This window comes from Desmodus rotundus, chromosome 7 (assembly GCF_022682495.2).
Source record: "Desmodus rotundus isolate HL8 chromosome 7, HLdesRot8A.1, whole genome shotgun sequence".
In the NCBI taxonomy this organism is placed as follows: Eukaryota; Metazoa; Chordata; class Mammalia; order Chiroptera; family Phyllostomidae; genus Desmodus; species Desmodus rotundus.
Window position 1 is genome coordinate 76,064,517 of NC_071393.1, and position 19,633 is coordinate 76,084,149.

The window sequence follows — 19,633 nt, forward strand, 5'->3', positions numbered from 1 at the left end:
AAACAAGCAACAGCCAATCTCATAAGCCCACAGCCTATGTACCTCTTGCTAAGTGGCCCCAGACCCGGCACTAGGAGTAACCAGCCTAGATTTACAGCTTGACTTCTCCTGAGAGTCTCCAAGTCCAACACAAGTAGCAGCTATCTCAGATTGCTTTACAGCTCAGGAGGGGCATCCCTGGGCAAAACACAGGTGGGGGCTAACCTTGGCCTACATCACTCAGGAAACCCCAGAGCCTGTGCACTCAGTGGAAAGCTACAGACCATGTCGGAGCACCACCACCCACTGCCCAGCTGATTGTCCACGGAGGCTGGAGGTTGGTAGTCAGTGGTCACAGCCAGTCCTTGCAGCTGACGGGCCTGGATAAATCCCTCCCATTGACCTGCCAACAGCAATCAGTGCTCAACTACAAAAGGAAGGAATACTCAGCCCACACGAAGCGTACACCTCAAGTACCCAGCTTGGGGGATAGGGGAGGCTGTGCCACTGGACCCTACAGGACACATACTATATTAGGCCACGCTACCAAGACAGAGTCATAGCAGCTCTACCTAATACATAGAAACAAACACAGGGAGGCTCCAAAAATGACCAAAGAAACATGGCCCAAATGAAAACAAATCAAAACTCCAGAAAAAGAACCAAACAATATGGAGATGAGATAAGCAATCTATCAGATGCAGAGTTCAAAACACTGATTACAAAGGATGCTTAAGGAACTTAGTGAAGAAATGGGCAGCATAAAAAGGATCCAGTCAGAAACAAAGGATATGCTAACTGAAATAAAGAACAATTTACAGAGACATAAGAGTAGAGTGGATGAAGCCGAGAATCAAATCAATTACTTGGAACATATGGAAGCAAAAAACAACCAATCAGAACAACAAGAAAAAAAGAATTCCACCCTCCCCTGAAAAAAATGAGGATAGTGTAAGCAGCCTCTGGGACAAATTCAAGTGTTCTAACATTTGCATCATAGGGGGTCAGAAGGAAAAGAGAAAGAACAAGAAATTGGAAATCTATTTGAAAAAATAATGAAAGAAAACTTCTCTAATTTGGTGAAAGGTATAGACATAGAAATCCAGGAAGCAGAGAGAGTCTCAAATGAGGTGGATACAAAGAAGCCCACTCCAAGACACATCATATTAAAAATGCCAAAGGCTAAAAATAAAGAGAGAATCTTAAAAGCTGCAAGACAAAAGCAGTTACCTACAGTGGAGTTCCCATAAGACTGTCAGCTGATTTCACAAAAGAAACTTTGCAGGCTAGGAGGGATTGGCAAGAAATATTCAAAGTCATGAAAAGCAGGGACCTACAGCCAAGATTGTTCTACCCAGCAAAGATACCATTTAGAATCGAAGGGCAGATAAAGAGCTTCCCAGATAAAAAAAAAAAGCTAAAGGAGTTTGTCATCACCAAACCATTATATGAAATGTTAAAGGGACTTACTTAAGAAAAAGAAGATCAAAACTATAAACAAGAAAATAGCAATAAATACATAACTATTAATAATTGAATCTAAAAACCAGACTAAGCAAACAAAAAAAAACAAGAGACAGAATCATGCATACAGAGAGTATATTTAATGGTTACCAGATGGGAGGGGGGTGTGGGCAAACGGGTAAAGAGGTGAAGGGATTAAGTACTAACTAGTAGGTAGTTACAGAAGAGCCTTGGGGATGGGAAGTATAGTACAGGAAATGGAGTAGCCAAAGAACTTAAAGGCATGACCCATGGGCCTGAACAATGGTGTGGGGATTGCCTGAGGGAATAGGGGGTGCTGGGTGATGGGGAGCAAAGGGTGAAAAGTTGAGACAACTAATAGTATAATCAATAAGATATAAGTAAAGAGAATTGATCTTTTAAAACAAAAACAATGAATGAAGAGTTAATGACAATTTTAAACAGGGCTCTAAGGATAATGCCTTCCTGTACTGGGAATGTAATTTTGTCACTTTTTGTTTTATCAAAGACTATTCTACAAAAAATGTTGGTTAGCTATGGATGTAACTAAAAGACTGTACGTGACTAGCAGGCCATTCCAGATCATACACATGTTATGGCAGTTTTTAGTGTGGTTCTAGTGGTTATTTGCAAGCTTTGTGCTATTATGTGTAGTTTTGTTTCTAAGATCCACTTAAATGCTTTGAGAATACACCTTGTTTTATTTGTTCTTTCAGCCCACATTTACCTGAGTACCAACCTGGCAGGTGTGAGATACACGAAGATAAAACACAAGAGTTCAGTATAGTACATTGCCAGGTACCCGGGTTCCCTGATTGTTAGTGAGTGTACTCTGTGGCAGGATTTTTCAACCTCAGCATTTCGATATTTTAGGCCAGATAATTTTTTGTTGTGGGGTGCTGTCAAGGAGCATTATAGGAGTTTAGCAGCCTCCCTGGCCTCTTATCTACTAGATACCAATAACACTACCCCTACCCCAATTGTGACAATCAAAAACTGTCTCCAGACATTGCTAGATGTCCCCTGGGGCAAATCCAGAATGAGAACTAGGCTATCCATGTCATTGACAAAGAGTTTTGGTAAAATTAGTTTTCAAAAATACAAAGCAAGCAAATGTAATGAAAACAACCCAGATCTGTCACACATTGCTTATTTACTCCACAGGATTCCTCATACAATAACAGTAGTATTGAATAACACCTCTTTATGTCTAGTTTACATGCTATGAGATCTCTTTCTGAGTTAGTGTGTATGAAAATAATTGTTCCATTTTTTTCATGGCTTCACTGAAACAACAAACAAAGCAGTAATTGGAAAGGGTGAGTTTACTATTAATAAAAACCTTAGTTCTTTTCTGGGCTTTTATATCAAGATTACCCTCTTGTTAAGAATGAAAATATTTTGTGTTCTCTAATGAGTAGCCTGGACAACTGGCACATTTTTAAATGTTTTCTGTGTTTTTCAGGCACATGACTTTGAATTTTGTTACATTACTAATGAAACACTGCCTAAGTTAGACTTCTTCACCTTACTGCTTTCCCATATTCAAACAATGTATAATGAACATTACACAACTAAATTTATTTTAATAGTCTCTCAAAGTTTGTGTTCTAGTAATGCCTTCCTTCTCAAAGTACAGGGATCACCTTCCTATTAGAAACAGCACTTTACAGTAGCTCTGACACCTGAGGTTTAGGTTCTCCTCTGGTGTGAACTAGCGTTTAGGCATCCATTTACCTTCTTCCTTCACCTGTGATTAGATAGACAGATAGGTGGATGGATGATAGACTCTTTTATCCTGTTTTCCAGATAAATACCCTAAATTCCAGAAGTCCACACTCCACTCAAATTTATTTTTTGTATCCTTATTCTTACAGAATATCCACACTTCAGTTTCCGTGCCTATCAAGAGTGTTAATTCATCATGGATAATCTGTCATCAGAAGAAATTCAGTTGAGGGCTCACCAGGTTACTGATGAGGTAAACATTTTACTTGGAATAAGTAATTTTCTTTTAGTTTTCAGAGTGAAAGGATGGGAGGACTTTCTTAGAAGACTATTTTGGCCTCTTCCTAGTCTCTTTATATCAAAGAATGCACTTGCCCTAGAATGCCGTTATTAGCTGTCTATTTTTTCATTTTACCAAAAAACTAAATCAGTGAAAACAAATTTATATGATTTTTTTAGATAATCATTACTTAACAGCTACTTACAACCCTTAACAACAAACACACTCTAGATTTGAAGAATTCTGGACATTTAATTTTAACAGAACTTTCCAATATGTGTAATATAGCTAGATTTCTGCTTATATTAACTTTTTATAAATCCCATTAACTTCACCCTCCAAATTTTTTCTTAAGGAGCACCTGGTAGGAAGAAAACTAAAATTATAGTGATCAACTTTTTTTTGTATGTTTGTTTTAAAGGGAGGAATTGATGTGCTGGCAATCTTTTCTTTAAGATATTTAAAGATTTTTAAAAATTTATTATTTTTAGAGAGGGGGAAGGGAGGGAGAGAAACATGTAATGGTTGCCTCCTGCATACCCCAAACCAGGGACTGGCCTACAACCCAGGCATGTGCCCTGACTGGGAATTGAACCAGCGGACCTTTTGCTTTGCAGGGATGACACCCAACCCACTGAGTCATACCAGTCAGGGCTGTGCCGGCAATCTTTAAAAATAGTGTAGCATCATGAACATAGCCTGTGATCCCATTTTACTTTTTTTTAAATTTTTTAAAATTTATTTTTAGAGAGGGGGAGGGGGAGAGAAACATCGATGTACATTGATCACGCCCCCAACGGGGGGGACCTGGCCTGCAACCCAGGCATGTGCCCTGAGCAGGAATCAAACTGGCAACCTTTTGGTTTGTGGGAGGACGCCCAACCCCCTGAGCCATGCCTGTCAGGGCAGATTTTACTTTTTTTCTACATGTTTTAGAATGCTAAAATTCTTATGTTTTTTCCTAGTCTCTGGAAAGTACGAGGAGAATCCTGGGTTTAGCCATCGAGGTAAGAAAGTATTTAATTATCAAGTTAAATACAGAAACTGTGTAGCAGGGATGCTGATAGCAAAACCTGGAATTGGTGTTAAGAGTCAGAAAGGTGTTGTATCAATAAGCTTCATTATTTGAAACCTGCAATTAATGAAATGGTCAAACCACACACCAATGGGACTTTTTCCCCTGCATTGACAATAGTGGAAGATGACAGGGAAGATCAATGCACCATGAGTTTGTGATTTAGTTATTTGGTGGGAGGTAGTATGTTAAAATGTGTTGGTTTGGGGTTAATAATTTTCTCAGTAGTTGTACTCCTCTAATAACTTAGGTTTCTAAATGATTCCTGCTATTTATCAGGCCTTTCAGTTTTTCTTTCTGTTACTTTTGCTATGTTTTGTTGTGCTATCAGCTTTTTCCCCTCTTTTAGTCTCAGGATGCAGGAATCAAGACTATCACTATGCTGGATGAACAAGGGGGTGAGTTGAAGTTATTGGCAGAAACCTTTGATTTGACTTATGATGCCAGAAAACCCTTTCAAATCAACCATGAAAAATTTCCTATAAACGTAAGCCTTTGGGAGTGGCTTCCCTTTGTAACGTAAGAGTGGTATATTTATATTTACTTCTTTTCTTCGGATTTGAATTGAATTATGTTTATTGCTAATTGGATGTGGGGATAACAGTGTCCAATTGTATACCAGGTGTTTGTTAGGTAGTAGGACTTAGTATGTGCATTGATCATATGTACATTAGACATTGATTGTGATATTTTTGCATCATTTTCAGAAATCAAGTTAAGTCCTTAAATAGGCCTAGATTCAGGCAAGTTTGGAAACATTGCATTTGAGTTGGCTTCAATACTCTGGTCTGGTTTTTACTAGTCTTAGGACAGCCCTCAGATTTGGTGCCTATTCAAAGATAGAAACACTGGAGATCTGGTCTGGTCACAGTGCACTTAACTTGGTTGCAACAGTGATGTCTAAGCAAACCCTCAGATGCTCCTATTATACAAATTTCTTTAGAATAAATTTTTTCCTCAGTAAGAGGACAAGTGCCTCAGGATTGGTATGTGAAAGATTATTTTTATGTTGTACAGTATGTACTGCCTCCGGGCACTGATACAGTTACTGTGGTGTGTTATGTTGGATTCAAGGTTGAAGTTTGCTGTTGTATAATAATGGTTAGCACTGTGACTGTAAAACAAAATGTAATTTTCACAACTTATTCTTAGAACAACTAAACCGCATAGAAGAAGGCATGGACCAAATAAATAAAGACATGAGAGAGGCAGAGAAGACTTTAACAGAACTCAACAAGTGTTGTGGCCTTTGTGTCTGCCCGTGTAATAGGTGAGTTGATAACTCAAGACCTTTTAAAGATAAATTTAAAGTGAGAGCCTCCCCTCTCCCTATCCCTAATAAGGTAATGAAATGTGACTAGGCCTAAAAAAGGAACTTTGTTGGAAAAACTTAAGCTATTTCTCCTTCAGGCAGATCAAGCTTTTCATGTAAATGGGTAGATTCATTGAAAACCATGTCTTAAATTCGATCAATTCTTGGATCAAGTCCCAATCTTATTTTATAGTAATACATGAAAAGGCTGGGAAATACACACTAGATGATACAGAGCAGGATGGAATTAGTGTCTTTTTCTTTCAAGTAAGGGGTATTAAAAAAAATACATATTTAGTAGACACATGAGGGATGGCTAGGGGAGGAAGGGGTTTGGGTCTTGTCTTCAAAAGGTTTACCATGTGTTTGGACGTATGAGGAAGAATAGCAAAAATAAAAATATATATAAATGTAGTGCTAGATCATGTGACATCGACTAAGGCTAAGGGTACAGAACTGATAGAGGCTGATGTGGAGAACTTCTTATAGGAGAGGTAGGACTCGAATTGGGCTCTGAGTTATGAGAAGGATTTGGATGGTCTTGGAAAAACTGGGAGGGCATTTCTGATGGAAGATTTCATGTAGACAAACATTTCAGACACGCTTGACTTAACTGAGCTGCATGATTTATATACATGAGAACTGGAAAATAAGTAGGCAGTAGGGTAACTGGAATGCCAGACTAGGGAGTTGGCGGTTTGGAGTGGAGTATATAACTACCCACCAGGAGACTAGTCAGAAACCATTTGTAATCTGGGCCTGTGAAGTAAAAGCTTATTGAGATTGGAGAGAAAAATGTAAGTCAGAATTCATTTTAAATCAGCACATGGTATGTCAGACACGAGGAAGGAAAAAATCAAAGAAGACTACAAAGATTTGAGGTCTCTAGTAAACTAGATGAGGAGCCTTCAAACTATTTGTGTATAGTGTATGAGATTATGCTTGACAGAAAGGAATTCATTCTTCTTGGTGACTCCCTTTGTGATTTTTGAATTCTCTGCTTATTCTCAGGTAAACCAAACTCCATGCTGTTGACAAATATGTATTATTCAAACCTAGATAAGACAATTAATCATTATCTTGCCTTCTGTTAGAAGGTGCTGATCCTTATTCTAAAAAGTAATTAACAAAACAGATTTGAATTCTGCCCTTAGTTGAAAGGGCAGTGTCTGGAGATTGCATGACTGCCACTGCTGCTGAGAGTATTCATTCTTAAACAGCTTCATAAGCATTAGTACTTCCATGTAGCTGTCTCAGCTGGTTAAACCAGGAATGGGATACAAAGATTTATAGACTCTCAGCATCTTTACTCCCCAAAGGAATTAGGGATGGAGGAACTTTTATTTTATTATAATTTTTCATAAGTGTTTTCATGTGATAACATTCTCTGCATCATTTCTACTAGAGAAAATAGAGTTAGGTTGCTTACTGATCAACTTTAGTGTTTGTTTTTAGGCACAAGAAGTTAAGATTTGACAGTGTTCTGTATGGTATTGTCCATTGGCTTCCTAATATAAGACAAGTCTGTTGACCTCTTTAGACCTTGGACGACTCTCCAAAAGTGCTGTCAATAATAACTATGACTGTCAGCCAGAGTTTAGCAAATTACTGTAAGCAAACCAGTTAGAAATGAACAGATTTTTTTATCTGAACTCTAAACTATGTTTTGCAAACTTTTTTCTTTTCTCCTGTGTTCTGTGTACCCTCTTGGAAGAATGCAGAGGAGAAAAAGTAAATGAAATTCCTTGCCATTAGATATTAAGAGAAGAGCAAGGAGAAGAAGTCCTCTCTAGAACCTATAGCAACATCAGTTCTGAGTCAGGGGTTGAACAGGAAGAGCAGTGATTCCTGAAATGTCTACTATCATAGAAAGTGGGAAATGAAATGACAGAAGTATTAATTTTATTTCTCTTTGGGTATCCCAGCCAAGCATAGGCAAGATGTTCTTGGGCACTTGTAAAAGACAAGGTAGAGTGCGGTCCTGAAGCGGCCTTTCCCCTGTAACCTCAGCAGAACTCTTTCTCAGTGGGTCAAGATAAGACACTTCTTAACAGATGGAATTAAGGGGTTACTGTAATAGTCAGAGAGAGTTAGAGATGTCTTGATTGTAATTGCCTTCCTTCCACCTATCTCTTCTTTATATTATGGAGTCCTTGGCCTGTATAGTATATCTTGTCTTCAGCAGTGTCTACTATCATTTCTGCCAGTGTTTTGATCTTTCCAGTCTCATCTGCTGGTTTCCTTTAGGCTTTTCATATAAATGGCTATAACAATGGCATTTCAAAGGCCGATACAGGATCTTAACCTTCTTCATATGAGGCTAGTACTAATTCTGGTATTAGTAATAATAGTTTAGGTCCACAGTCTCTTATCTGCAATTCAGAAGTCTAAAAGATTCTGAAAGCCAAAGGTTTCTTTTTTTTCTTAATGTGGTAACACAGCTTATTAATTAGGCCACAAAGTATAATCTGAACTGAATCTCTTTATTATCTTTACCACACTTAGTGTATATGTCATTTTATTTCACGGCAGAATAATATATGTGTTTGATTATGCGGTACTGCTCAGAATGTTTCACATCCAAGGGTTTGGACAAGAGTGTGGGCTTATGTGTTAATTTAGGCTCTTACTACTTTAAATTTAATCCTAACAGTAACTTTAGTGTCAGATAGATTCTTTTCTTACACCCTTTTACATTTGGAGGAACAGAGGTACAAAGAGGTTACACTAGCAAGCAGAAGAGCTAAGATTCACAACCAGGCAGAGCCCTAGCTTTGAACTCTATCCTACACTGTTTGACTTTGACAAAGAAGGAAAGAACTTTTTGGTTGACTATTGTTAGATGTACTCGTATTGCTATATAGAAAATCTCTCAAGTTGACCTGTTCTTTGAGGGATTTTTTTTGTTGTTCAGTAGTATTCATTGAAGCTAGGTCAGCAAATCTTTTTTAAAAATAAGTAATGGACATACCTTTACTTAAACAGAACCCTATATTACAAGGCAATTTTAACTTGAGCTAATTTTTTTAAAAGGATTACTAGAATTTAAAAACAGACTACCAGAATTAAACTTTAAGATTGTGAATAAATGTCATGTTAGCTTGCTACTATTTGAATCCTAAAAGCAAAATAGCACATATCCTTATTAAAAAAATATATCTTTGTCAATAACTTTGAAAAGTAGTAATTCTAATTAACAAGAGCGTAAAGGAGGCAGACTGGAAATGGGAAGTGTCAGACTAGTAAACCGCCTGCCGTACCAGTTTAACCTTCTTGGACAAGGTGTTCAGTTTTTACTGCTTCTCTTCAGTCTGTGCTTATAATGTCAAACATAATGGCACATAGTTTGAAGACAAATTGGTATTTCTGGACCACTTACTAGAGAAGTTCAAAACTGGTACTATAGGTTTTATACTTATTTCAATCCTGTCTCATATGGAGATGTAAGTATTCAGCTCTGATTGGTTGAAATAATATTGAATTATATTTTAGTCGACACTTGAGTGCTTCCTCCATCCTGCTCACTGAAGACATACAAAGATGAGTAAGGCATAGCTCTGGTGCTATTTTATGTACCATCACTCTGTCTTTGTACGTCACGTGGTATCTGAAAAATACTGGGTGAGCAATAAATGCTCGTGATTGAATATCCTTGAGAAACTTGTTGACTGATGGTAGAGTTGACGTGTAAAATGATTTTAAAAAGTTAAAATACAAAAAAATTATAATAGTAGTAATTAAGAGAAATCTGTAATCACCAAGAGTGAGAAAATTTCACAACCTTTCTGTTAATATTTGCCTTCTCTTCACACTAATTTTCATAATCTTAGAAAAGAACATCCTTATCCAGACATTCTTAGGAAAAATGAAGTATGCTCTGATTTAAATAGTTTTCTTTTTTTCTTTTTATTCAGATTCTCAGATGTTGGTTGTTTCTATCAAATCAGGCAGGAATTTAAATGCATTATGTTTTGAAAACTCTAAACCTGCTTCTGTTCTGTTTGACTGCCATTCACTATTTTCTGCATTTCATTCTCTCACCTAATCTTTTCCTTTCTAATCTGCTTACTAAAAATGAAGACGTAACATCAGAAGCCGGGCTCAGTAACTGATCAAAGGGAACTTTAAGATGCAGTCTTATGGCGCAGTTGGGGCTGTTAACCTGCTGTCTGAAGGTGATGCTTCAAATGGCTTTTCTGTGCATGTGCATGGATTTTGTGAATGGTGGAGACTGTCCTGAAAACTGTGCTGTGGCGTGTAATGTAAAGCGAATTTTTTCTTGATGGGTGCTGTCTGCCAAAAGATGGATGACAAAAAGGATCTTAATTTATAATACTACCCTGTGACTAATGGCTCTGATAACTAAGATTTTGCTTCGTTTTATAAAAGTAAAAACACCCCTGAAGTTTCCAGAGAAGTTTTAAATTGTTTGATCTTTGTAGAGAGTTGCTGTGATCTTGTTTTGATCAAATGTAAGTGAATTTAGGCTAAATCCATCTCTCTCCATAGGACTTTGATTTCAGCATCCCATCTTTTATTAAGTTTCCCTACTTCTTTCTGGTTCCAGAATCAAGGTTTTCTCTATTAGTGTTGCTTATAATGATTTGAACTCCCTACAGTCTAAGTCACTACCAAATTGAGGAATTAATTGCCCAGTCCAGCCATCTTAAATGCCATTTGGAACAAGGTGGGATATGAATTTAAAATATTTCTGTATCTAGTATCTTCTTTTTTAAAATTAGGGTTTCCCCTTCTTTGTATATGTTACAGTCTGTTCCATAATTCCTAATATGTCGTGTGTTAGTTTTCTTTTTTTTTAAGATTTTGTTTATTTTTTTTAGAGAGAGGGGAAGGAAGGGATAAAGAGAGGGAGAAAAACATTGATGTGAGAGACAAACATCAACCAGTTGCCACTTGTACACACCCCAACTGGGGACCAAACCCGCAACTGCCTTAACTGGGAATTGAACCAGCAGCCCTTTGCTTTGCAGGATGACGCCCAACAAACTGAGCCACACTGGTCAGGGCAGTATGTGTTAGCTTTCTATGGTTTCATGTTAAATTAATGTGGAGCTAACTCATCTTTTGTTTTTTTTTTAAAGATTTTATTTATTTATTTTTAGAGAGAGGGAAAGGGAGGGAGACAGAGAGAGAGAGAAACATCAATGTGATTGCCTCTTGTGTGTCCCCAACTGGGGACCTGGCCTGCAACCCAGGCATGTGCCCTGACTGGGAATTGAACCAGCAACCCTTTGGTTAGCAGGCCGATGCTCAGTGCACTCAGCCACACCACCCTGGGCTGGTCTTATTTTCTTAAATGAAAGTTAATCCTCTAGTAAGACTACTGTTTACTATAATGTTTGACTCCTTCATTTTGGATGTTTAAGGGAACTATGAAGACTGTAGTTAATTGTTAGAAAATTAAGTATTGGATTTTTACCCTTTTTTCTTGGTCTCTTTTTTCTTGGTCTCTCCTTTTTCCTGTAACCTCACTGTCCAACACACACACACACACACACACACACTTGTACTCATTACAATTGGTATTTATTTGATTGCTTTCTCTTTGACATGGAAGAATTTTGGCTAATGTTTGGTTTTCTTCTTGCTATTCAGTTAGTATTAATGTTGACAACCAAAACTAGAAGAAGAAACTCTTCAAGTTATTGTGTTATTATCTTGATACTTGTTTTCTGCTTTTATAGCAGCTTGTTGAATTGATTAAGAGAGATTTTAAATTTTTATTTCAAACCTGCCACTTTTAAATGAGACTTATATGGGGAAAAAGTGGTTAAAGGTTATTAGACTTCTTAAAACTGATAGAAGTAAATCTGACTTTCTAGGCAGAATTCTTAATTGCATTGAAATCTATCACAAATTTGTGTAAGCATTTTATCATAAAACCTAATTTTTTGGTAGAGAGGCTATAAATTTTATTACGCAGAAAAGTTCTGTTGCAGATCAGAACCATTCCTTTTTACTGTAGACCAAAATAACCTGGGCCTAGGTGTCTTTTTATATGAATGTATTCCAACTATACTCAGCTACTTGTAAATCTCAAAGCTAGGGAACGTTAATGGATCAGAAGAGTAAACATACCAATTGGTAATCTGTGCACTTAAAGGCATGAACTGTTAAACTAAAGATCAGGTTGAGGTTTAAGCCAAAGAATAAAAGTATTTGTGTAATATTTTACAAAGCAATTTTGCATCCATTATTAACAGAACTTTTCATAGCCCTGTGAACTATTAATTGTTATGATTATTCTAGTTTTTCTAAATGAATTTTAGAGAGAGAGGAAGGAGAGAAAAACATCAATTTGTTGTTCCACTTTTTTATGTATGCATTCATTAGTTGATTCTTGTAAGTGCCCTGCTGGGGATAGAACCCACAATCTTGGTGTATTGGGATGACGCTCTAACCAACTGATCTTCCTGTCCAGGGCTGTTACTATCTTAGCTTTATATAAAACTAAGAGATGAAAGTTTGCTGAAGGTTTTATAGCTGCTGAATGACAGGTCTAGAATTAGGATTCAGGTCAATTTACTACAAATTTTGTAGCTTTTCAGAAAGAATCCTGGTGTGTACCTTTGCTTCCTCCAGATCAATTCCTCAGTGTCTCAATATATAGAAATATAAAGACTATTAGAGTAATCTAAAATATTCCGTCTAAATCAGATTAGAAGTCCCTTAGAAGAGTGTGTGTCTTCCCTGCCCATGCAGCTGAGTGACCTAAAACAATAACAACAAAAGGTCCCCAGGCTCTGCTTCATACATATTGAAGCAGAATCTTCAGAGTGTAACCTGCGCACCTGTGTGTTCAAAGCATCCAGGTGCCAAATTCGGGAGATATTACCTGTAAAGTATTTAAGACCTTTTGTAGGAAGACAAATTAAATTAAAACCATTATTATTTTTATTAGCTAGGCAGCTACCTGACAATTTAAGCCCTTAAAAACAGGTAACTTTCAATGATGTACTAACTTGGTGGGAGAAGCTCCAGGGCAGTGTCAAGAGTCAGGGGCTTGAGCAACCAGAGGCATCACCCAGAATGGAGGTGCTGAAAGAGAAATGGAGCTATTGTAAGGATGAAGATAGGCAATCAACATCATGCAAAAATCACTTCTTCATAAACGTGCAGATGCCATGTCATAATTCATGAAAAGCGATTGAAATCTATCACAGATTTGTGTGAGCATTTGAAAATAACATGACAATCCAGTGCAAAGCTATAAAAAAATTCAAAGTTAGCTTTTTATATCATTTTCTGTTGATATTGGAAGAACATCTGAAGGGATCCAGTCCACTTAAAGGGAGAAGGATTTAGTAACCAGACTGATTGTTTATAGACTGTGGCTTAATTGAACCTCATTCATAATATCATGTTAAAACAGTATGTTTACATCTTATGCACCTTATATCTAATTGTGGAAAGAAGAATCCTCAAAAGTTTAAGGAATTTTAAGTATTATCTCTTAAGATTGAGGAGATTGGAGCATGTACATGTTCATTAATAGACCGGGGGCCTGCAAGTCCTGTCCCAATCTACTCTTTGTATTAAGACTCTTAGAAACATAGTGTCTTAATATTTAGTGACTTTGGAATTCCAGTCTTTAACCTGCTCTACAGTCTATCATACTGATAAAAGCCCCACTTACATTAGTTCTATTAATGTATCTGGTTATTCACTTTCTGATAAACTAATATGTTTATTTTGTTCACCAGCTATTATTGCCTGAGACCCATGTAAATTGTTTTCACCAAACTAATGGATAATTATATGTAAATATTTATTTTTAAAATATATATCCCACCTTGTTCCAGGAAAGATTTAACATGGCTTATTAATAAATAAGTTAATAAAACAGCATAAATTAGAAATTAATAGTGAGAACTTTAAAGTAGAACCAAGAAAGGCACTTTGACAGCTAGCTCTCCAGTGCTCATAGACTGTTTTACCTTTTCATTGTCTCTTACCAAAACAGTAGGGCTACCCTTTCTTCAGCACTGATGATTAAAGTCTAAGATCTAATTCTGTGTTTGCCAAAAATGAGTCCTCACATGTCTATTAAAGAAAGAGCCACTGTTTTTATAAAATCTCTTCTCTGCATAACGTATTATGTGGAATACATCAGAAGCCAGTATTACAGCCATATACTACTTTGTTTTTGTATATAGAAAAAACTAAAATCATGAGTGAAACTGTGCCTATTCAGATAATCAGTAAAAAGTTTTAGTTGTGTTATTTTTTGTAATGCCTGTTCAAAAGTCCTTAAATGTGCTTTTTCTTGCTGTTTGTATCAGCTTGAAGGTAAATCCCATGGTAAATGTTGGCTTTGGCTGATTTTGGGCTGTATCAGTTACATCTAAAGCATATATGTTTATTTTTTAAGAGGCCTGGATTATTTATTTATTTGCTTATTTATTTAAGGAAAAGTAAACTCATAAATGAAAAAGCCCTAAACCAAAGAATTTATAACTGGCACCAGTTTGGCCAAGATCATTAGTTATTCATTGGTTGTTCTATTTGGAAATAATTCATGCCTTTCCTTGTGATGTTTGTTAAGAAATCCTTTTCATAGTTTTAATGTGAAATTCGTACTTAAAAAAACTGATCAGCTGGAACTACTGTGGCTCAAGTAAGTGGGCAGCTGGGATCTTAGTACTGCCTCCTCAGCCTTCTTACTCTTCCATCCCTCCTCAACCTCCAAGGTGCAACCAAGGGACCTCTTAAGGCATCCCAGGACATTTTCTTAATGGAATTTAAATTTAAATTCCCTAGTATCCATTAACCTCTTTTCTGCAGAGTGTCATAGGCTAAGGGAACCTGAAAAAATCAAATAAATGCATTTTGCTACTTGCTACCTGCTTAATGAAGATTTGGTGGAAGCATTTGAACCTTAAAAAAAATTTTAATGTCAGTGGACATTAAAATTCATCTTTTTCCTGTGCCACAGTCTGATGGATCAGAGTACAGATAATCTAGATCTAAGAATAGCTGTATGCATGTAGCTATTACGGTAAGGGTGCAAGGGTCTCCCTCAAGGTAACAAGCCACTAATAATTACATCTCTCCTTTTCCTGCTTTTCGGTGTCTCTCTGCACTCCTGACTCTTATATAGGACAAAGAACTTTGAGTCTGGTAAGGCCTATAAGGCAACATGGGGAGATGGTGGAGACAACTCTGCTAGCAATGTGGTATCTAAACAGCCAGGCCGAGTGACAAATGGTCAGCCTCAGCAAGCAACCACAGGAGCAGCAGGTGGTGGATACATTAAACGGTATGCCAGTTCCTCCCAATATTTTTACCCCTTTCCTAAATGAGTGGCTCACTGAGCAGGATGGGTGTAGTTAGTTATACATGAATTCTAACTCACCAGTTAGAAATAGCATTTATTCCATTTTAAAAATGCATTTTAAAATATGCCTCCTGGAAAATGTTGACTGTGGTTATTGGCCTTCAATGATAATTTTTTTTTTTTATTTTTTAGTACTTTTCCAAATTACTGAGTAAGCTGTAAATAGGAAAACGTGTTGTAAAATATTCTCTAGAGCAGGGGTTGGCCAAATCTCTATAAAAATAGCTGTAGAAGGTCAGATAATAAATATTTCAGACTTTGCACTCTCTTGTAACTACTCAAATTTGTTGCTGTAGGGAGGTTTGTTAAAACACAGATTACTGGGATCTACCTCCATTGTTTCAGGAGATCTGGAATGGTGTGTGAGAATTAGCATGGTCTGTGTCTAACAAGTTCTCAGTTGATGATGGGAATCTCACTTCAAGAACCACTGTCCTGAAATTATTTCTTAATCGTCTCTTGCATGGCTTTAAGAATTGTGCTCTCTTTGATTAGTCTTTCCATTTTTACTATAGAATGTTTCTAGTAGTGGTAACCTACATCCCTTGGGTCTAACACTTGCTGAGAGTCATTTTAGTTGATTATTTTCATGGAAACTAAATCCAGATTTACTCCATGTAGAATTCACCAAAAATATTAACTATCTTTTTGCGGTAGTATAACAAATGATGCCAGAGAAGATGAAATGGAAGAGAACCTCACTCAAGTGGGCAGTATCCTAGGAAATCTGAAAAACATGGCCCTGGACATGGGCAATGAGATTGAGGCTCAAAATCAACAAATACAACGGATCACAGAAAAGGTAAAAGCTTCTTAGAGCCATAGGAAAATGAGACATCTAGCACAGTGTTTTCGTAATGGGAATCTGCACTAGATACTTCGGGGGAGAACGATAGGATAAGATCCTGTCCTCACCAGTTCGAGTTTGACGAGGCAGCCAGTTTTAACACATTAAGAAACAATAGCTAAGTTCTTTCTTTGCTCATAGCCATTGGTTCATTTTGAAACCAAGACCTTGGAATGAAATGGTTTTATATAAAATTTCACACATGAAGTTTAGTATCTCGTAACATCTTTATGGGCTGCCTCCTCCCCGTCCCCCACCAAAGGAGCGAGTTCTATTTTGGAGTTTTATTTTGTTAAATAACAATAAGTTCCTGAATCCTCATAAATCAGTAAGGTGAAAATCAATTCTTCAGAATGGTTCTTGTGGAATGGACACACAGAATAGAGTCCTGTGAGTAATGAAACAGGGTGAAAGCTATTTTCTTCACTTTGCATAATATAAAAGACACTGGAAGTGAAACTGTGTTCAGTGTTTGGATGTGTCACATCTAAATGCCGTTCTTATTCATTGTTACCTCATTGAAGTCTCAGTGTACTTTGAAGGATGGGGGAGTTTTTATACTTAACTCTCTGTGGAATCACTTAAAGTTGATTTCATTGAGGCAAATGATGCTTTCAATGCTGTTGTGTTCGTTTAGACTACATATTACCCAACATTTTAATTCAGATACTGATTTGGATGTGGTCGTAAGACTGTTCTAAAGATCTTGGGGAAGGTGATTGCAACCTGTGTTAGACCCACAATAGCACCAGATGGGATTCTGTGATTCAGTTCAGGGGACTCCCACAAGGTACAGACTGTAGCAGAGAAGAGCATTTTTATATTTTGTTGCATCTAAAATGCCATTGATGATAAGATATATCCCAGTTTCAGACATGTTAAACTATGAAAAAAATGTAGAATTCATGAAATATGAGGACGTTCTGATATACCTTTGTCATATTTAAGCACCCAAGTTTTTCCAAATGAATTTGATACTCTGTCAGTTCTTGTGTGAAATAAATTTTGTAATGTGACTTGGACTCTTTGCTAAATTTTCTGAGTGTATCGGTTACTCCAAGTATATGAAATTTAACTTTTATTAGGTCAACTTACCTTGTGAGGTAATGCCAATGTCTTTTTCTTTTTTTCAGGCTGACACCAACAAAGACCGTATTGATATTGCCAATGCCAGAGCAAAGAAACTCATTGACAGCTAAAGTACTGCTGCACTTCTTTACCATTTATTCACTTGCCCAGCTCTTCCCTCAGAGTCGTTGCCTTTTCAGAGTCTGAAATTTTGGTTCCACACTCTTCTAATCAAGAGATAATGTGGAAGAGGGCAAGGAATAACAGCCCGTCTTTTCTCTTTTCCCCTTAAGAAGACTGCTCCACCTTCCTTCCAGTATTTTCTTTCTCAGTTTATACTCTTAGCTCGGTTTTTATACATCACATATAGCTTTGTTTTTCACCCTCCACATTTACTGTAGCAGTTCCTTCTGCTTTCAAGATTTGGAAGCATTGCCAAAGACAGCCATGAAACAGGAAGGTAGAGGTTGGGGAGCACAAGGAGAAACAGAAGAGAAAAGAGGTTGTCACCTCAGTAAAACCTTCAGGCCACTAAGCAAGAAGTTGCAAAGCCACAGTGAAGATCTAGTTGGGTTTAGATTTTAAATTGCAGTTATTGCCAATTGAGGCTGACACTTGGTTTTAGAGCTTTTATATACAATATTTTTGTTCTACATCACAACTTTGCAACCTCTGCCTCAGAAAAGAATAGATTGAGTTTTCTTAAAGTGAGCTTAATTCCTGAACTCCTGGTGATTCATATATGTACATAGATTCTGTGATCACATTTCATATTGTACCATACAGGAACACTTTGTACAAATGAATGGCTTTTATTTTCATATTATTAGTATCATGTTTGCAGTTCAAGCCTATTAACCTCATAAATTTGTCATTAGTCTTTGAAGAAAAATATGTAAATATGTATGTGTAACAGACTTTCTCTAAAGCAGGGCTTAACATTTTTGGGGAAAATTTGACAAAATGTCACGTGATTTCAGATTTACCTCAATGCCAAGAATTATGTTTAGATAGGAAAAATAAACTTTTGATCTCAGGTAGAAAAATTGTTAGATTGCTTTGAGTTTTATGTAGATTTAGACTTTTAAAAAGCTAGAATTCTGTTTAACTAAAAGTGATTTAGAAAATTATGCCTTTGGTTTGATTATTTATGATTGTAGTCTCAATCTCTTAGCCTTGTATACTGAACTATGTTCGGAATCATGCTTATTTAGGCCCTCAGCAGTGTTACAAGAATCCCATTGCTATTTGTCACCTTTATTTAAAAGCTATCTGCACACTTCAAAGCTGTTAATATGGATTTGTTTAACTAATAACCGCTGCTTGATCCTTACAATTAAATTTTGTAACTATAGGAATTGTTCTTTCAAATAGGTAAGTGTGTATCTGTGACTATTTTGGGTTGGGGTGGGGGGCAGTCATTTCATCAGCTCTTATTTAACAAATTGAGTAAAGCAAAGGTGCATAAATTAAGAAGTGCTCCAACAAAAAGCTGCCTTTAGGCATCTTTCCCATTTTTATTGGAAATACTGACAGAAGCTTTCCTTTCTGTGATATGTGGTTTGTTTTAACCATTACTAGTTTTTTATTTGTTTGAGCTTAAACACACTAGTGACTAAAAGGATAGTGTTCATAAGATATGTTTATTAGTGTCAAATACAACCCATTTGAGAAGATACAGTTAATATGGGAATTTCCAAAGGCTGAAGAAGAAAATATTTAAAGTGAGATTCATTTAGGCCTTCTGTAATAGAAATGCTCTGTGCCAAAGAGAGTAGCTTGGCAGGTGATGATACCTGTGTAAAGAAAGGTATAAAACACCGGGAATTATGCTGTACCTAAATGCCCTTTCTAAAAGCATTTAAAAGAAAATTCTTTAACACTGCTGTGGCTAAGAGAAATAGTTCTGAGGATACCAGTGTGCTACCCTCAGAGTAATTGGTTGGAAGTATGAGCTTAGGCACCCAATTGTCTGGATTTACACTGTAGCTCTGCCACTTGCTGGCTAAGTGACTATAATAAGCCCATTTCTGTGCCTCAGTTTCCTTGTCTGTAAATGGAGATTAGTAGTTCCTTCCTCAGAGTTGTAGCAAAGACATCATGGTAATGTGTGGAAAGTACTTACTGCAGTGTCCAGCCAGTGCACGAGCTTAACAAATGATAGCTGCTGTTCTCTACAGTGGAGGTCTTTTTGGGTCAAGGATCCCTTTGTGAATCTGATGAACGACAACACACAGCCTATCTCTGCAGAGACATACAAACGTGACTCATACATAAATGGGTCTTGAAAGCCCATCCATGGATCTTAGGTTACAAACTTTTTCAAAAATTGTGCTACTTAGAAAGAGGGTAAGGCCATAGACATTAGGCCCATAATATACTAGAAATAGAAGCAAGCTGTTGACTTAAAGCCTTTCCTGATTTTTTTCCTGTAACATTTTTGGAAACTTGTTTGCATTACCTCTAAAAGGTAGTAACTGAAGTGGTTAACAGCTTTGCAG

At 36.9% G+C, this 19,633-nt stretch overlaps 1 protein-coding gene across 1 annotated transcript in view; it reads left to right on the plus strand.

The window, feature by feature from the left end:
* SNAP23 (synaptosome associated protein 23) overlaps positions 1-19,449 on the plus strand; it is a 32,124-nt gene extending 12,675 nt beyond the window's left edge. Inside the window, exons 2-8 of the mRNA XM_024567593.4 lie at positions 3,342-3,445; positions 4,438-4,479; positions 4,897-4,945; positions 5,700-5,817; positions 14,981-15,139; positions 15,875-16,019; positions 17,198-19,449. Of these exons, the coding sequence (XP_024423361.1) occupies positions 3,389-3,445; positions 4,438-4,479; positions 4,897-4,945; positions 5,700-5,817; positions 14,981-15,139; positions 15,875-16,019; positions 17,198-17,263 (636 nt within the window). The 5' untranslated portion in view covers positions 3,342-3,388 and the 3' untranslated portion in view covers positions 17,264-19,449. The remainder of the gene's footprint in view (positions 1-3,341; positions 3,446-4,437; positions 4,480-4,896; positions 4,946-5,699; positions 5,818-14,980; positions 15,140-15,874; positions 16,020-17,197) is intronic.
* Positions 19,450-19,633: the final 184 nt, after the last annotated feature.